The 16453-nt window shown below is 52.2% G+C and overlaps 2 protein-coding genes and 1 pseudogene across 3 annotated transcripts; 2 read left to right on the forward strand and 1 right to left on the reverse strand.

Moving 5' to 3' along the window:
* The first annotated feature begins 2210 nt into the window (after positions 1–2210).
* Positions 2211–9337, forward strand: LOC111528436 (stimulator of interferon genes protein). The gene is made up of 8 exons (XM_023195174.2): positions 2211–2445; positions 2690–2782; positions 3288–3514; positions 3645–3828; positions 4089–4197; positions 6755–6993; positions 7757–7943; positions 8819–9337. The coding sequence occupies exons 2-8, from the start codon at positions 2780–2782 to the stop codon at positions 9010–9012; spliced, it is 1143 nt and encodes a 380-aa protein (XP_023050942.1). The 5' UTR covers positions 2211–2445; positions 2690–2779; the 3' UTR covers positions 9013–9337.
* Positions 9338–11874: 2537 nt separating this feature from the next.
* On the reverse strand, positions 11875–14863 carry LOC113224873 (small integral membrane protein 33). Of its 2 annotated transcripts, none has more exons than XM_026454495.2 (2): positions 14459–14863; positions 11875–13056 (listed from the first exon to the last, which is right to left on the reverse strand). In XM_026454495.2, the coding sequence occupies exons 1-2, from the start codon at positions 14465–14467 to the stop codon at positions 12667–12669; spliced, it is 399 nt and encodes a 132-aa protein (XP_026310280.1). In that variant the 5' UTR covers positions 14468–14863; the 3' UTR covers positions 11875–12666. The 2 variants fall into 2 exon arrangements, 1 of the variants encoding a protein (XP_026310280.1); XR_004228927.1 differs by having other exon boundaries at positions 12925–13056; positions 14296–14863.
* A 123-nt stretch (positions 14864–14986) lies between these two features.
* On the forward strand, positions 14987–16024 carry LOC111530616 (annotated as a pseudogene).
* The last annotated feature ends 429 nt before the right edge of the window (positions 16025–16453 follow it).

Genomic DNA, 16453 nt, shown 5'->3' on the forward strand with positions numbered 1-16453 from the left:
GCTTGCTGAAAATCACTGACAAGAGGCAGATTAACGGGAGGAAAAATATACAAATTTATTTGATCAGAGTTTTATGTGTCACAGAGGCCCTCAGAATGAAGACCTAAAGACAGAGGGCAAATTGTCTATTTTTACGTTTAGGTTCACAAAGTATGGACACCCTTGTTGAAATATAATTGGACAGAAAGGGTATGTGTTAATGCTAATAGAATGAGTGGGGAAACCCAGCCACGCCCGTCTGTCTAGATTCTTCTTGGCCTCTCTGAGCATGTGTTCCTTCTTTCTGAGTGTGGGGCAGGGGCCCTCTCTGGAATGGGGATTTTATAATCTATGCTCAAACAATGTAGGTTAGACTTTCCCTTCCCTTCCCTTCCCTTCCCTTCCCTTCCCTTCCCTTCCCTTCCTTCCTTTCTCTCGCTCTCTTTTTCTTTCTTTCTTCTCCTTTTTTTTTTGAGATGGAGTTTTGCTCTTTTTGCCTAGGCTGGAGTGCAACGGCACGATCTCGGCTCACTGCAACCTCTGCCTCCCGGGTTCAAGTGATTCTCTTGCCTCAGCCTCCCAAGTAGCTGGGATTACAGGCAATGCGCCATCACGCCCAGCTAATTTTTTGTATTTTTAGTAGAGATGGGGTTTCTCCATGTTGGTCAGGCTGGTCTCGAACTGCCGACCTCAGGTGATCGGCCTGCCTTGGCCTCCCAAATTGCTGGGATTATAAGAGTGAGCCACTGCACCTGGAGTTTTTGTTTTTTTTGAGATGGAGTTTCGCTCTTGTTGCCCGGGCTGGAGTGCAGTGGCACAATCTCGGCTCACCACAAGCTCCGCCTCCCAGGTTCAAGCGATTCTCTTGCCTCAGCCTCCAGAGTAACTAGAATTGTAGGTGCCCACCACCATGCTCAGCGAATTTTTTGTATTTTTAGTAGAGACGGGGTTTCACTATGTTGGCCAGGCTGGTCTCAAACTCCTGACCTCAAGTGATCCATTTGCTTTGGCCTCTCAAAGTGCTGGGATTACAAGAGTGAGCCATTGCCCCTGGCCTTTTTTTTTTTTTTTTGAGATAGGGTCTCACTCTGTCACTCGGGCTGGAGTGCAGTGGCGCCATCACAGCTCACTGCAACCTCTACTACCTCCAGGGGTCAAGTGATGCTCCCACCTCAGCCTCCCAAGTAGCTGGGACTATAAGCGTGTGCCACCACTCCTGGCTAATTTTTTTTTTTTTTTTTAGAGATGGGCTCTCCCTATGTTGCTTAGGCTGGCCTCGAACTTCTGGGCTCAAGTGATCCTCCTGCCTTGGCCTCCACTCACCTGGAGTGGATGTGGCGCCTCGGCCAGGCTGCAGACCCCATTTAACAGCTGTCCCAGCTGCAGGGAGGCTAGGTGGAGCACCAGGCACTGAAGAATGTATTCTGGTGGCTCTTCTAGCCACCAGTGCTGGGATTACTGGCATGAAATCAAGGCCAGAGCAAGTTGGGTTTTGGAGCAACCCACCAGGCTTCAAGTCCCCACTCTCAATTACTTAAGCCAGTTATTTCACCTCCCTGAGCCTCGGATTATCCATCTATAAAATGGGGCTAGAATTATACCTACCTGACAGGGTGGCTGGTGAAATGATATACAAGTGAAGTGATATATGCAACACTTGGCATAATGTCTGGAACAAGGTAAACACATTATTATTATTATTACTATTATTATTATTATTTATTATTATTATTAGGTTGATGCATGGGATTTTATAACCTACACTCAAACAATGTTGGTTAAATCATTTTTCTTTTCTTTTCTTTTGAGACAGTTTCGCTCTTGTTGTCCAAGCTGAAGTGCAGTGGCCTAATCTCCGCTCACTGCAACTTCTGCCTCTCAGGTTCCAGCGATTCTCCTGCCTCAGCCTCCCAAGTAGCTGAGATTACAAGCGCCCACCACCACGCCCAGCTAATTTTTGCTTTTAGTAGAGATGGGGTTTCACCATGTTGGTCAGGCTGGTCTTGAACTCCTGACCTCAAGTGATCCACACATCTCAGCCTCCCAAAGAGCTGGGATTACAGGCGTGAGTCACTGTGCCAGGCCCGCAATTACTTTTGCACTTACCTAATATCATCCCCACAACCAGAACCAGCAGGCTGTCTTGGAGAAGTCACAGGCGTGGCCGTTTCCTGCAAAGAGCCAAACCCCCATTCCTCTGTGCCCCTCCTCTCCCACCAAGCGCTTTATAAAAAAAGCTCTTGTTACCGGAAATAACTGCTCATTTTCCACTCCTCCCTCCTAGGTCACACTTTTGAGAAAAAGAATCTGCATTCTGGGAACCAGAAGAAAAATATGAGACGGGAAGCATCGTGTCATGTGTGTGCTGCCTTTGGCTGAGCGTGTGGAGTCTTGCTCAGGTGGTGGGCACAGTGTGTTTGATCGTGGTGGCTTAAGGGGAACCTGGTGTTCAGAGCTGTGACTGTGGTGAGTATTTCTAAACATGCTTGGTTTGGGGGTAGCAAAGGGCAATGGAACGGAGGCTTTCTCAAACCTCACCCCTGACCCAAGGACTCAGGTCCAGCTCATCAGGGCTTTGAGGGAAGGGTCCTACCTCTCCCCAGGAAGAGGAAATACCCTCCTTCCCAGCACCACTAAAGCTGTGGTTTGGAGAGACGCCAGGGCTAGAGTGTTGTGGAGAAACCAATTGTTGTTAACATCTCATTTTCAGGCTGCACTCAGAGAAGCTGCCCTTGGCTGCTGGTAGCGCCGGGCCTTCTCTCCTCGTCATCATCCAGAGCAGCCAGTGTCCGGGAGGCAGATGGTAGGCTTAAGATCAGCCTGGCAGAATGCCAAGCCTAGGGCCCCTGGCACCCAGAGGCGAGGGGGTGCCTGCTGCTTGCCCTATCCCCACTCCCTGAGCTCTGTTTTCTACCTTATTAACTAAGGTCCTCCCTGGGGTGGGTTCCGGGGACAGGGGAACCCAGGTCCCCAAGGGTTCTTGGTTGGGTAGGGCTGCACAGGACAGCTTCAAGTCTGGATCTGGGGTAGTTGCTGCCTTCTTTCTTCACCACACCTGTGGTTTCCCTGGGGCTTGGTGGGGCATGTGTGTGTAGGACCTGCTCTGTTTTCAGCAAACCTCACAGAGACAGGAGCTTCGGGGTGACTTAGTCCCAGCCTGTCTCCTAGAAGTGTCTGTAAGAGCAGCCTTTGGGAGTGGCTGGGCACCAGCGAAAGGGGAACTGGGAGGAAGCGCCCAGCCAGAGCCTCAGTCCCAGAAGGGCAGGAGGGCAAGGGGAGAATGGTCATGCATTTCTTGGTGCCCACAGATGCCCCGCTCCAGTCTGCATCCATCCATCCCGTGTCCCAGGGGTCACGGGGCCCAGAAGGCAGCCTTGGTTCTGCTGACTGCCTGCCTGGGGACCCTTTGGGGGCTAGGAGCATCACCAGAGCACACTCTCCGGTGCCTGGTGCTCCACCTAGCCTCCGTGCAGCTGGGACAGCTGTTAAATGGGGTCTGCAGCCTGGCCGAGGAGCTGCGCCACATCCACTCCAGGTAACTCATTGCAGTACCCATGGTGACGGGGTTTCCAACATGTGTCACTCCCTTGATGCCTAGCCCTGCCCCTCCTTGAACCTTTCTGGCTGAGCTGGGCTGGGGGCTGGGGCCTGGCTGTCACCCACAGGTACCGGGACAGCTACTGGAGGACTGTGCAGGCCTGCCTGGGCTGCCCGTTCCGCCGTGGGACCTTGTTGCTGCTGTCCAGCTATTTCTACTATTTCCTTTCAAATGCGTTCAGCCTGCCCTTCACTTGGATGCTTGCCCTCCTGGGCCTCTCGCAGGCACTGAACATCCTCCTGGGCCTCAAGGTATGACACAGGGGGAGGTAGAAGCTCTGGCCAAGTGGAGGCTGCGGCTGGTGTGACCTGCCCTCAGTTGAATACTGGAAGTGGAACTGGTTTAAAGGTTGGAGTCCATGGAGTAGAACCTATAATGTCCTAGAACAGTGGGTTTGGCAATGGCAAAGGAGGGATCAAGTCAGGAGCAGGTTGGGAAGCCTTGGAGGAGGAGGAGGAGTTCTCTGGGTGTCCTTGATGGAGGACCCACATCCCCATCCCGCTGTCCACAGGGCCTGACCCCAGCTGAGATCTCTGCAGTCTGTGAAAAAGGGAATTTCAACGTGGCCCATGGGCTGGCATGGTCATATTACATCGGATATCTGCAGCTGATCCTGCCAGGTGGGCCATCCTCTCTGTCCCCATTTCTAGATCTAACAAAATAGACACTAAGACACACAGCCTCTTGTGTTTCTTAACACACAGAACTCACTATACTTTTCAAAGCATTTTCATGTCTACCAAATCCTTTAATCCCAAGGCATGAAGGATGTCATTATGATGCCTGGTTTGCAGAAAGGAATATGGGGCTTAGAGCCATTAAGTGACTTACCCAAGGTCACTAGTGAATTCTTTTTTTTTTTTTTTTAGAAGAAATCTTGCTTTGTCACCCAGCCTAGAGTAAGTGGTACCATCTTGGCTCACTGCAACCTCCTCCTCCCAGGTTCAAGTGATTCTCCTGGCTCAGGCTCCCGAGTAGCTCGGATTACAGGCACCCGCCACCAAGCCTGGCTAATTTTTGTATTTTTAGTAGATAGTAGAGACAGGGTTTCACTGTATTGGCCAGGCTGGTCTCGAACTCCTGACCTCAAGTGATCTGCCTGCCTCAGCCTCCCAAAGTGTGGGATTACAGGTGTGAGCCACCACGCCCAGCCGTAAATTCTTTCAATAAATATTTACTGCATGCTGTGTGCTCTCATGTACATTTTATTTTATTTTTTTGAGATGGGGTCTCGCCCAGGCTGGAGTGCAGTGGCGCGATCTCAGCTCACTGCAAGCTCCGCCTCCCGGGTTTACACCATTCTCCTGCCCCAGCCTCCCGAGTAGCTGGGACTACAGGCGCCCGCCACCTCGCCCAGCTAGTTTTTTGTATTTTTTAGTAGAGACGGGGTTTCACCATGTTAGCCAAGATGGTCTCGATCTCCTGACCTCGTGATCCACCCGTCTTGGCTCCCAAAGTGCTGGGATCACAGGCTTGAGCCACCACGCCCGGCCTCATGTGCATTTTCTAATTCACACCCTGTGAGGAAGGAATAATCTTCATTCCTGTTTTGTTTACTTATTTTTAAAAATAAGAGGGTTTTGCTGTGTTACCCAGCCTAGTCTCAGCTCCTGGGCTCAAGCAATCCTCTTGCCTTGGCCTGCCAAAATGCAGAGATAACAGGCAGGAGTCACCATGCCCATCCCTATTTTAGATTTTTTTTTTTGGACGAAGTCTCACTCTGTTGCCCAGGCTGAAGTACAGTGGCACAATCTCGACTCACTGCAACCTCTGCCTTCTGGGTTCAAGTCATTCTCCTGCCTCAGCCTCCCACGTAGCTGGAATTACAGGTGCCCACGACCATGCCTGGCTAATTTTTTTGTATTTTTAGTAAAGACGGGGTTTCACCATGTTGCCCAGGCTGGTCTTGAATTCCTGACCTCAAGTAAACCACCCACGTCGGCTTCCCAAAGTGCTGGGATTACAGAGATGAGCCACCGCACTGGCCTTAGATTTTTTATTTTTTTTTTTTAGATGGAGTTTCACTCTTTCGCCCAGATGGGAGTGAAGTGGCACAATCTGGGCTCACTGCAACCTCTCCTTCCCAGGTTCCAGTGATTCTCCTGCCTCAGCCTCCCAAGTAGCTGGGATTTTAGTGGCCCACCACCATGCCCACCTAATTTTTGTATTTTCAGTACAGACGGGGTTTCAACATGTTGGGTAGGCTAGTCTCAAACTCCTGACCTCAAGTCATCCACCTGCCTTGGCCTCCCAAAGTGCTAGAATTATAGGCGTGAGCTGCTGTGCCCAGCGTTTTTTTTTTTTTTTTAAGTGCAGTTCTGAGAGATCAAGTGACTTATCCGACATCACATAGCTTAGAGAGAAGAAGAGAAAGGATTTGAACCCAGGTTTGTCCAGAGCCTGGACCCTAGACCACTGCACTGTGGAGCCTCTTTTTTTTTTTTTTTTTTTTTTGAGATGAAGTCTCTTTCTGTTGCCCAGACTGGAGTACAGTGGTGACAAGATCTTGGCTCACTGCAACCTCTGCCTCCCAGGTTCAAGTGATTCTCCTGCCTCAGCTTCCTGAATAGCTAAGATCACAGGCACGTGCCACCATGCCTGGCTAATTTTTGTATTTTTAGTAGAGACATGGTTTCACCATGTTGCCCAGGCTGGTCTCGAACTCCTGACCTCAAAGGATCCACCTGCCTCTGCCTCCCAAAGTGCTGGGATTACAGGTGTGAGCCACTGTGCCTGGCCTAAGCCTGTGTGTATTATTCCTCTGACTTGCAGGCTAAAGCTGCAGCTCTTCCATATCTCATTGCTGTCTCCTAAGGCTTCTGCTAGGAGACTGATCTGGGGCTAGAGGCTTCCCTCTGTGTACAGGAGAATGCTGGAAATGTCACTTCCCAGTGCTGTGCCTGCCTCTCAGCCCTGAAAGCCATGGTGGAAAGGGGTGGGGCTGACATAGACATCTGAGGAAAGAAGTGAGGGAGGGCAAAGGGCAGTGCAGTAAGAGGAGGGATGGGAAGGGCTTTTGGAGGCGCTGCCCCCCCGGCCTCCTGTATAATGAGAGTGCACTGGACTCTCCATTCTCTGGCACCTACATACTGCAGGGGCCACTGACCTGGGTCTCACTCCTGAATTAGGTGGGAGATAGGGTCAGCAGGAATGACTTCTTGGGCTTCCCTGCCTCAGGACTCCAGGCCCGGATTCAAACTTACAATCAGCATTACAACAACCTGCTACGGGGTGCAGTGAGCCAGCGGCTGTATATCCTCCTCCCGTTGGACTGTGGGGTGCCTGATAACCTGAGTATGGCTGATCCCAACATTCGCTTCCTGGATAAACTGCCCCAGCAGACCGCTGACCGTGCTGGCATCAAAGATAGGGTTTACAGCAATAGCATCTATGAGCTTCTGGAGAACGGGCAGCGGGTGAGTGTGCAGGGGAGTGGGGGTCCCTGGGCAGAGGTCAGGACCCCAGAACCCTGAGCCCTAGCCAAGAACTGATGAAAATTCACTGCCCTTCTCTGAGCTGTAGTGTCCCTAGCTGGTCCCAGGTCTGGGCAGGATTCAGAACCGAATGATAATGATAAGTAACATTTATTGAGCACTTACTACATGCTGGATGCTATTCTGGGTGTGTCATCTGATCACCTCATTGAAATCTCACCACCACCCTACGGGGTAGGGACTGTTAGCATCCCCACTTTACAGAGGAGGACACTGAGGCTCAGAGACACCATAGGAAAGTGGACGATTTCAACTTGACTGTACTATGCTCTTGACCATAAAGCTGCCCCAGACGAAGCCTGTGAGAACATCTGAAGGATTTCATGTGGGTACAGGGGAACCCAGATCAGAGTTGAACCCCAGAGCCCAGCCCCAGACCTGATTCCTAGCTGGAGCAGTTGACAGCCTCGCTCTGCAGGTCTTGCCCTAGGATCTTAGGAGAAGGATCTGTGAAGGGTAAATTTAGCCCAGCCCTGTCCCTGATTTCAGAGTTGGGTATCAGAGGCAAAGGCAGGCCAGACGGCATAGACCCCATTAGGGTGGCCACCTCCCAGGACTCTATCGTTACAGGCTGAGAGAATGGGGCCTCAGTCTGTGGTACTGGGGGCCACAGCCTGGACTGGATCCTCCGTTCTCCATCCGCCTGGTCCCTGGCTTAGTCTGGTCTTCCTCTTACCTCCTCCAGGCAGGCACCTGCGTCCTGGAGTACGCCACCCCCTTGCAGACTTTGTTTGCCATGTCACAACATGGTCAAGCTGGATTTAGCCGGGAGGATCGGCTTGAGCAGGCCAAACTCTTCTGCCGGACACTTGAGGACATCCTGGCAGATAACCCTGAGTCTCAGAACAACTGCCGCCTCATTGTCTACCAGGGTGAGGAGTTGATAGGGTGAGAGGTTGATAGGTTGGAAGGCAGGAGGAGTCAGGGGTCCCAGGGTCTCCCAAAGAGTCAGAAGGGGCTACAGCAGCACCATGCCCTGGGCCTGACCTTCCTTCCCTGGGAGAAGCCCCCCTCTTCCCAGCACACCAGATTGCTTTTTTAGGTCTTTGACTGTAGTCCCTCAGTGGAGCCTGAAGAGATGGGTTCTAGGGGCCCCTCACTTCATCTAGGATTCCAGAGGAAACAGAAGAGTCCCAGGCCAGTATGTAGTGGGCACAGGAGACTGGGGCTGCAGGCTTGGCTCCACTACTCCCTCACTGTATGACCTTGGGCATGTTTCTGCTCCTCTCTGAACATCAGCTTTAGAAGTGAGAGAGTGGAATTTCATTCTCTCTGAAATCACTTCTTTTTTTTTTTGAGACAGAGTCTCGCTCTGCTGTCTAGACTAGAGTGAAATGGCTCGATCTCGGGTCACTGCAACCTCCACCTCCCAGGTTCAAGCGATTCTCCTCCCTCAGCCTCGCGAGTAGCTGGGACTACAGGTGCCCATCACCGTGCCCGGCTAATTTTTGTATTTTTAGTACAGACGGGATTTCACCATATTGGCCAGGCTAGTCTCGAACTCCTGACCTCGTGATCCACCTGCCTCAGCTTCCCAAAGTGCTGGGATTATAGGCGTGAGCCGCTGCACCCAGCCTGAAACCACTTCTAGCCTAGGATTCCATGAAACTCTAGTCCCAGTGGCTGGGGGGTGGGTAGGAAGAGGGGGTAGGGAGGGTTAGGGGATCTTCCCAGCAAGTCCTCTAGGTGTGTTCGAGTGGGAATGTGTAAGATCCTCTCTCCACTCTCCCCCATCTCCCTGTTCCAGAACCTGCAGATGACAGCAGCTTCTCACTGTCCCAAGAGGTTCTCCGGCACCTGCGGCAGGAGGAAAAGGAAGAGGTTACTGTGGGCAGCTTGAAGACCTCAGCGGTGCCCAGTTCCTCCACAATGTCCCAAGAGCCTGAGCTCCTCATCAGTGGAATGGAAAAGCCCCTCCCTCTCCGCACGGATTTCTCCTGAGACCCAGGGTCACCCTGCCAGAGCCTCCAGTGGCCTCCAAGCCTCTGGACTGGGGGCTTTCTTCAGTGGCTGCATGTCCAGCAGAGCTATTTCCTTCCACAGGGGGCCTTGCAGGGAAGGGTCCAGGACTTGACATCTTAAGATGAGTCCTGTCCCCTTGGGCCAGTCGTTTCCCCTCTCTGAGCCTCGGTGTCTTCAACCTGTGAAGTGGGATCATAATCACTGCCTTACCTACCTCACAGTGAGGACTGAGTGTGTGGAAGTTTTTTTGTTTTTGTTTTTGTTTTTTTTTTTTTTTTTTGAGACGGAGTCTCGCTCTGTCGCCCAGGCTGGAGTGCAGTGGCCGGATCTCAGCTCACTGCAAGCTCCGCCTCCCGGGTTCACGCCATTCTCCTGCCTCAGCCTCCCGAGTAGCTGGGATTACAGGCGCCCACCACCTCGCCCGGCTAGTTTTTTGTATTTTTTAGTAGAGACGGGGTTTCACCGGGTTAGCCAGGATGGTCTCGATCTCCTGACCTTGTGATCCCCCCGTCTCGGCCTCCCAAAGTGCTGGGATTACAGGCTTGAGCCACCGTGCCCGGCTGGAAGTTTTTTGTAAACTCTGGATGCTAGGTACTTAGGGAATGTGCCGGGTGTCTTTCATGCGGCCTTCCAGACCCACTCCCCAGCCTTCTGCCCTTCCTCTGCCCGAGGACACCGAACTCTCTCGATGGTCTCGACAGGCTCCCTTGCCCTTTGGCTCCTGGTCATGTTCTATTATTGGGGAGCCCCAGCAGGAGAATGGAGGGGAGGAGGAGGCTGAGTTTGCTGTAATGAATCCCCCGGCTCCTGCCCTGCAGCATCAAGGTTGCTGTGGACTCTCCTGCTGGGCAACTCTTGAGTAATCATGACTATCTCTGGGATTCTGGCACCACTTCCTTCCCTGGCCCCTTAAGCCTAGCCGTGTATCCACCGCCCCCCACCGCCAGCCGACTAGAGTACTCCCTCTCACTTGTGGTTTCCTTGTACTCCACCCTTTTCCCTTCTTACAGCACACCTCAGATTACCCAATGTGAGTGCATCGTCTTTTTCTTGCTGGACTCTGACTGATATAATAGATGGGAATTACTGTCCCTGATGTCCAAACCTGCCTGCACATGCATGCCTCCCTTCACCCCTCCTTATCCTAGTACAGGGCAGCAGGGTGCTGGGTGTCATTTTCCATCCCGACAGAGCCTACTAGTCAGGCTGAGGCACCTGTCCTTTCAGTGCCTTTCTCTTCCGTGAGAGGCTTGGGGAGCAGGGACCACAGGCTGGCCTAAGCCAGCACACAGATGATGCCATGAGGGTACACAGCTGTGTCCTGGGCAAGGGGCCACTCAAAGGAGCAGGTGACACTAACTATAGGTGCCAGATGAGAGAGCCTGCAAAGGGACAAGGGGAAAGAGTTTGTGTGATGAGATGGGACAGTCCCTGGAGGGCCTTGGACAGCACAGCCAACTGCCGTGCCGTACCTTCCGCCATCACGGTTACAACTGAGTCACCGATTCCACACTGTGGTGGCGCAGCTGCCCCCATCTGGGAGGGAAGGCAGCCCATCTCTGTTAGTTTCATTTGTCTCACCAGGCTGGGCTCGTTCCCTCCCTCCCATTTTTTTTTTTTTTTTTCTTTTTTGAGATAGAGTTTCATTGTTGTCACTCAGGTTGGAGTGCAATGGCGTGATCTCGGCTCACTACAACCTCTGCCTCCAGGGTTCAGGTGATTCTTCTGCCTCAGCCTCCCTAGTAGCTGGGTTTACAGATATGCACCACCATGCCTGGCTAATTTTGTATTTTTAGTAGAGACGGGATTTCGCCAGGCTAGTCTTGAACTCCTGACCTTGGGTGATCCTCCCACTTTGGCCTCCCAAAGTGTTAGGATTACAGGCGTGAGGCACCGTGGCTGGCCTTTTTTTTTTTTTTTTTTTTTTTTGTCACAAATGCTCAATATACATTTCTGAGTACAGCATGACTGTGGAGAAACACTCCACACAGACACACATGGGTCAGAAGGAACTGGCTGCCCCTAAGGACGGCAGAGCCAAGGGAGTCAAGAGGGAACAGTCCCCACTCTCCCTAAGTATCCCAGCCACCCTGTCCCCAAGGCCTGAAGATCCTCCATCATCACACCAGTGGCTCGTATACTAGAAACCAGCCCAGAATCAAAGGCCTTTCCAATCCATCCAGTCCCTATCATGGGGCTTAGGCTGTGGAGTCTGATGGCCCCAGGTTCAAATCCTGACTCTACCACGTAGTACCTGTGTCTACCTAAGTATCTTGATAACCCTCGGTTTCCCCAAGTGTAAAATGGGGATAGGAGTGGCCCCTCCCCTGGAGGTTGCTGTGAGGAGTGAATGGTATCGTATCTGTAGGTCCACAGAGAAGCCTGGTGTCCAGCACATAGCTGACCCACAACACGGGGCAGCTATTAACACGTTAGCTGCCGCTCCCTGATCCCAAAGGAGGCAAGCCTGCCCTTTGCGCACTCTGCAATCCCCACCTCTGTTCCTTTTTATCTCCTGTTATTTCCCAGCCTCCCTGGCTGTGCTGGGGTCTTGCTGATGCCGCCAGGGGACTTCTTGTCCCCAGGAGTTCCCCAGGGTACAGCACCAGAAGTCCGGCCATAAATGTTTGTCTGCGTGTTCTTGACTGCAGACGAGTGAGATTCAGAGGTGCTGGGGAAGGCAGTGCCACCAGCAGACACTGAGTCACCAGAAGGCCCAGTTTTGTCTTCCTGGCTGCTGGATGCATCATCCTGAACCCCCTGCTGACTAGACCCAGGCCCTCCCACTGCTGGGAGTGGTCCCCACCCCGCTCCTTCCTTCCCAAAACAAATTGCATGGAGCTCCTTTTCCTTTCCTGTTTTCTCATCAGCTGGAAAGATCTGGGAAATGTCCTATGGTACATTCTAGGCTTATTCCAACAGGCCCAGGCACACAGAAAGTGGGAGGCCATGAGAGCCTCCCAAATCCCCACTATCCCTTCTGGGGAGGCAAGACAGAGTCAGTGGGGGCCTCTGAAAGCCAATGTTTGAACTATAAATTGTGCTTGGGCTTACAAGGACTTTGGAGCTTGTCAACAAGGTCTGGGCCCTAGCAGCCGAAGGACTGCCCCTGACTGACCAAGGAGAACAGACGTTCGTCACTTCCTTGAGCCCAGTGAGTCTCAGGGAAGGCAGACACCAGCTTCTCCGCCTGGGCTCTCCCTGGCTGGCCTTTGTAGGATGAGGGCCGCTCCGCAGGGCCTCTGACATTCCTGCTTGGGGGAGGTGGTGGAATCTCCTGAGTTGGATTCACATTACAAGGGAAGGAGATCAGAGGTGCACTGAAGGGGCAGAGACTCAGAAAAGGAGATTCAGGGGTCTGGTGGTCCCTGAAGAGGAGGGAGGGACTTTGTGAGGTGGCCTTGGGCCCTGGGGAGGCCACCAGCAGCATGTTTCTGGGCAGGGCCCTCAAGCTTTGATTTCTCCTGCCCACCACAGGGCTTTCTCTATAAATGTTCTGAGAGAGCAGCTCCAGCTGAGTCCAGTGTGCCCTTCCGACGCTCTGATGCCCAGGCTCCAATTTGCTTTTACCCTAGTTCTCTGCCTGGTTTCTTGTTCTGAGCTAAGTCAGGTTAACTTTCCAAAGTCTCCCTCCTACAGATAAGTGACTTCATCGATGCTGGGCCTGGGTCCATCTGGTGCAGAGCAGGAGCCAGGGACAAGAGGGCCCCACGGTGCTTCTTCAGGACTGTCTTGGGGGCCCAGCGCCCGCCAGTGGATGAGGTAGATGCCACCGTCTGGCTTTGGGGTCAGTGGCTCTGTAGGGAGAGTGGCATGGCCCTGGTGCAGCCTTGGCCCAAAATGGACTGCCACTATGATGCAGACTGCTAGCAGAACAAAGACAGCAACGATGATGGTGACCATGGGCAGCCCATCACCTCGAGGTTGTTCCCAGATGCCACCAAGCACCTCCGGAAGCTGCCTCTGGGACTCCTGCCCTGATGAACTGTTCACAGCTGGAGAAGGCCAGGAGTAGTGGCCAGCCTGGGAGGAGAGTGGCAGAGAAAGAGGGTGACATGGATGTATACATACAGAAAAAGACTAAAATAGAAAGAGACAAACACCCAAAGGAACCTGAGGCAGGAGAATGAGGGCGGGAGGGACCAAAGACAAAGACAGAAAGACAAAAAGTCAGAGTAAAGATCTGGAGAGAGGTACAGAATACAGAGATAAACCACATGGCAGCAGAGACAATAAAAGAAAAGTCAGAAAAGGCAGAGTGGGATACAGAGAGGGAGAAAGAAAGACGAAAGGGGAAAGAAAAACGCACATAAAAACAGACAGAAATAAAGATAGAGACAGAGACAGAGAAAAAAGAAACAGACACAGGGAGACAAAGACATTCAGACAGGGACAAAGAGTGCTGGTTTCATCACAGTTCAGCATATATAGTTTGGCCCCCCAAGTTTCCTCCCACTGTCCCCTCTTCCCAGGTCTCCAGCAAAATTCCTAAATAGATCCTGTGCTCTGGGTCAGGAGTCTTGGCACACTATGGGCTGCTGTCCCTACATCCTAGGCAGTGGGAAGAGAGCACCTGCTTCTTCAAGTCCTGGGGAAAGGGGGTCCTTGTCCAGCATCTTAGGCTCCCCTTACTCCCCACTCACACGGAAGACAGACAGGCGGTGCCCTGGTGGTGGGAGAGGTAGAGATAGAGGTAGAGGGGACGTGAACTTAGAAGGCAGGGGGATGCCTCATCCCATAGCTGTGCCCCCGCCACCCTGCCAAGGTCTCAGCATCAGGTTCTGGGGTCTTGGAGGAGAGGGAGTACCCAGTGTGGACTTCTGGCTCTGCCCACTATGGATTGAGGAAACCCTGTGCCAGTCTTCCTCTGTCAAAGTCCCAGTGTTCTTCTACCAAAAGCTGGGGGTCATGATCCATACCCCTGTCTGACTCCACCCTGCTGGATATCAGATGGGGGTGGTGGCATTGTAGTAAAGGTAGCAAACTGCAAAACTGTAAACCCTAGAGCTGAGGTCCTCACAGGCCCAATAAACTTTTCCTCCCCAGCTTCCCCTTCCCAGATGGGCCATCCTGGAACAGATCTTAGCCGGTGGAGCCCCTCCCTCTAGCCCTGGACCCTCAGCGTGGCCCTCCCTATGGGAAGGCCAGGAAAGGCTGCCCAGGACAAACCCATGTCCTTTAGCCCCTCAGTCCCCCTGTCCACACTATCCCATCTCCCACATGCATCCCTTTGCCTGTGGAAAGGCACCCCCCTCTCCCTACCTTTCAACTATCTCTGGGTCCCAGGCCACGAAGCTCCCAGGGCAGGGGGTGGGGAAGCAGCTCTAGATGTGCAGAGGAAAAGGGGAAGCTGAGGCTGGTGACAGACAGGGGGCCCCTGCAGGGAGTCAGCTCAGCCTGGCAGGAAGGGGCGAGCAGAGTCTACCTGGTGCATTGTCCGGGCTGGCACAGGGCTCCCTTGGGACTGGCAGCCAGCCGGGTAAAGGAGGGCTGGCCGCCCTAGCTCAGCCCCTACCCGGAGCTGCCACGTCTGCGGGGCCCATGAGCACACACCCTCACCGCTCTCCTGTGCTTGCACTTCCTTCCAGGAACATCTGGGCTACCCTGGGCTCTGCCCTTAACTCTGATAGTACCTTAATCTTCTTCCTTGGCGCCTCCTTTCATGCCCCCTGCCAGCTTCAGGAGCCTGGATGTGCCTGCCTACGCCCCCTCCACCAGATCCCAGAAGCCTGGCCAGAGCCCCGACCCAACCTGCCCCCCACCGAGTCATGCTGGCTCCTTGCCTTAACCGATTTCCTGGAGTTACTGTCCTTTGATCTTTTCTTTCTAAATGCAATATTTCAAACACAATGGAAATTGCAGATACATTCTCTCTTTAATAAATACATAGTAAGGGCGGTGAGCGCGTCACTTCCTGCCGCTGCCAGGCGCGTCCTCCCGCGCGCTATGACTGACAGTGCAGAGCCAGGCGGGGCGGCGGCCCGGAATCGGAGTCGGAGTCGTGGTGACCAGCTGCAAGCATCCGCGTTGCGTCCTCCTGGGGTAGAGGAAACGCTCGGTTGGAGCCGGCAGTTTCCAACTTCCTGGAGGTCATTTGGAGTTCGGTGAGACCTGGGCAGAATGTGCTCAAAGGGAAACCTGGGAAGAAGCAGCTCTTCACCTGAAAAATGTTCGCTTTGCCTCAGTTGTGAATTCTTTTCACTGAGAAGGAGAATTACCATTATGTTATTGTATTAATAAAAGGAGAAGTAGATGTGACTTATGATTCAGAACCAAAGAATGTAGAACCTGAAAAAAATGAAAGTTGGGAGGGGGTTCCTTGGGAAGAATTTCCTCCTCTGGACCAGCTTATCTGGGGACTGCATTGTTCAAAATAACAAGACTATGATCCATTTAAAGAAGATCTGAACCATCTCGTGGGATACAAAGGAAATCATCTCTAGGTGGCTGAGAAGATTTCTTGATTTTCTTTAAAAACACAAGAATAAGGTCTGGTTAGGGAATGAAAAATGTCTACATTTCAGAACAACTCCATTTTATCTAAAAAAGTTCTTATGATCGCCAATTTATTTGCAATCTCTTAATGTATCCACCACCCTTTCAGCCAGTACTTGAGAAAATTTTTCTGAAATATGTCATTGAATTGTATTCCAGACACAGAATATATGATAAATACTGATATTATGGGTAATCTGCTTTCCATATTTACCCGTGATATTTACTGTGCAGTTTGTCATTACTAGTTTGCATGGAGTAGGAGCAGTCTAATTTGCCTTAGTGTTTCTGTTCAAATAGAGACCTGAATTCAAATATTGTAGTTTAGGTTCAAACACAGTATGCCTGTTGCAAAATTTACCAAATTTGTTGATTACTTCTCTTTTATTAAAGAAATGTTGGCCGGGCACGGTGGCTCAAGCCTGTAATCCCAGCACTTTGGGAGGCCGAGACGGGCGGATCACGAGGTGAGGAGATCGAGACCATCCTGGCTAACACGGTGAAACCCCGTCTCTACTAAAAATACAAAAACTAGCTGGGCGAGGTGGCGGGCGCCTGTAGTCTCAGCTACTCGGGAGGCTGAGGCAGGAGAATGGCGTAAACCCGGGAGGCGGAGCTTGCAGTGAGCTGAGATCCCGCCACTGCACCCCAGTCCCGGGGAAAAAAAAAAAACCACACCACAAAAAAAAAAAAAAAAAAAAAAAGAAATGTTGGGGAGAGGGTAATAAATACATTGTGACAATCTTTGCAACTTACAGGGAATAGGACAGGTCATTAGGGTGTATTTCCCAGTGTTTGGACGAACGGAGGCAAGATGGTGCACTTACGGGTTCTTCTTCACCACCAACTCTTCCCGCGCGACGCGAAAAGGCAGCCGGCCCCGGGAGGGTGCAGACCAACTGGGCATGCGCCAGGTGACGTCAAT

Source organism: Piliocolobus tephrosceles, chromosome 4 (assembly GCF_002776525.5).
Source record: "Piliocolobus tephrosceles isolate RC106 chromosome 4, ASM277652v3, whole genome shotgun sequence".
In the NCBI taxonomy this organism is placed as follows: Eukaryota; Metazoa; Chordata; class Mammalia; order Primates; family Cercopithecidae; genus Piliocolobus; species Piliocolobus tephrosceles.

What these genes read in the sequence shown, in the direction of transcription:
- LOC111528436 (XM_023195174.2), top strand. An exon ending in CTGCGCCACATCCACTCCAG is followed by an intron (nt 3,515 to 3,644) that starts GTAACTCATTGC and finishes TGTCACCCACAG; the next exon opens with GTACCGGGACAGCTACTGGA. An exon ending in TTCTGGAGAACGGGCAGCGG is followed by an intron (nt 6,994 to 7,756) that starts GTGAGTGTGCAG and finishes TACCTCCTCCAG; the next exon opens with GCAGGCACCTGCGTCCTGGA.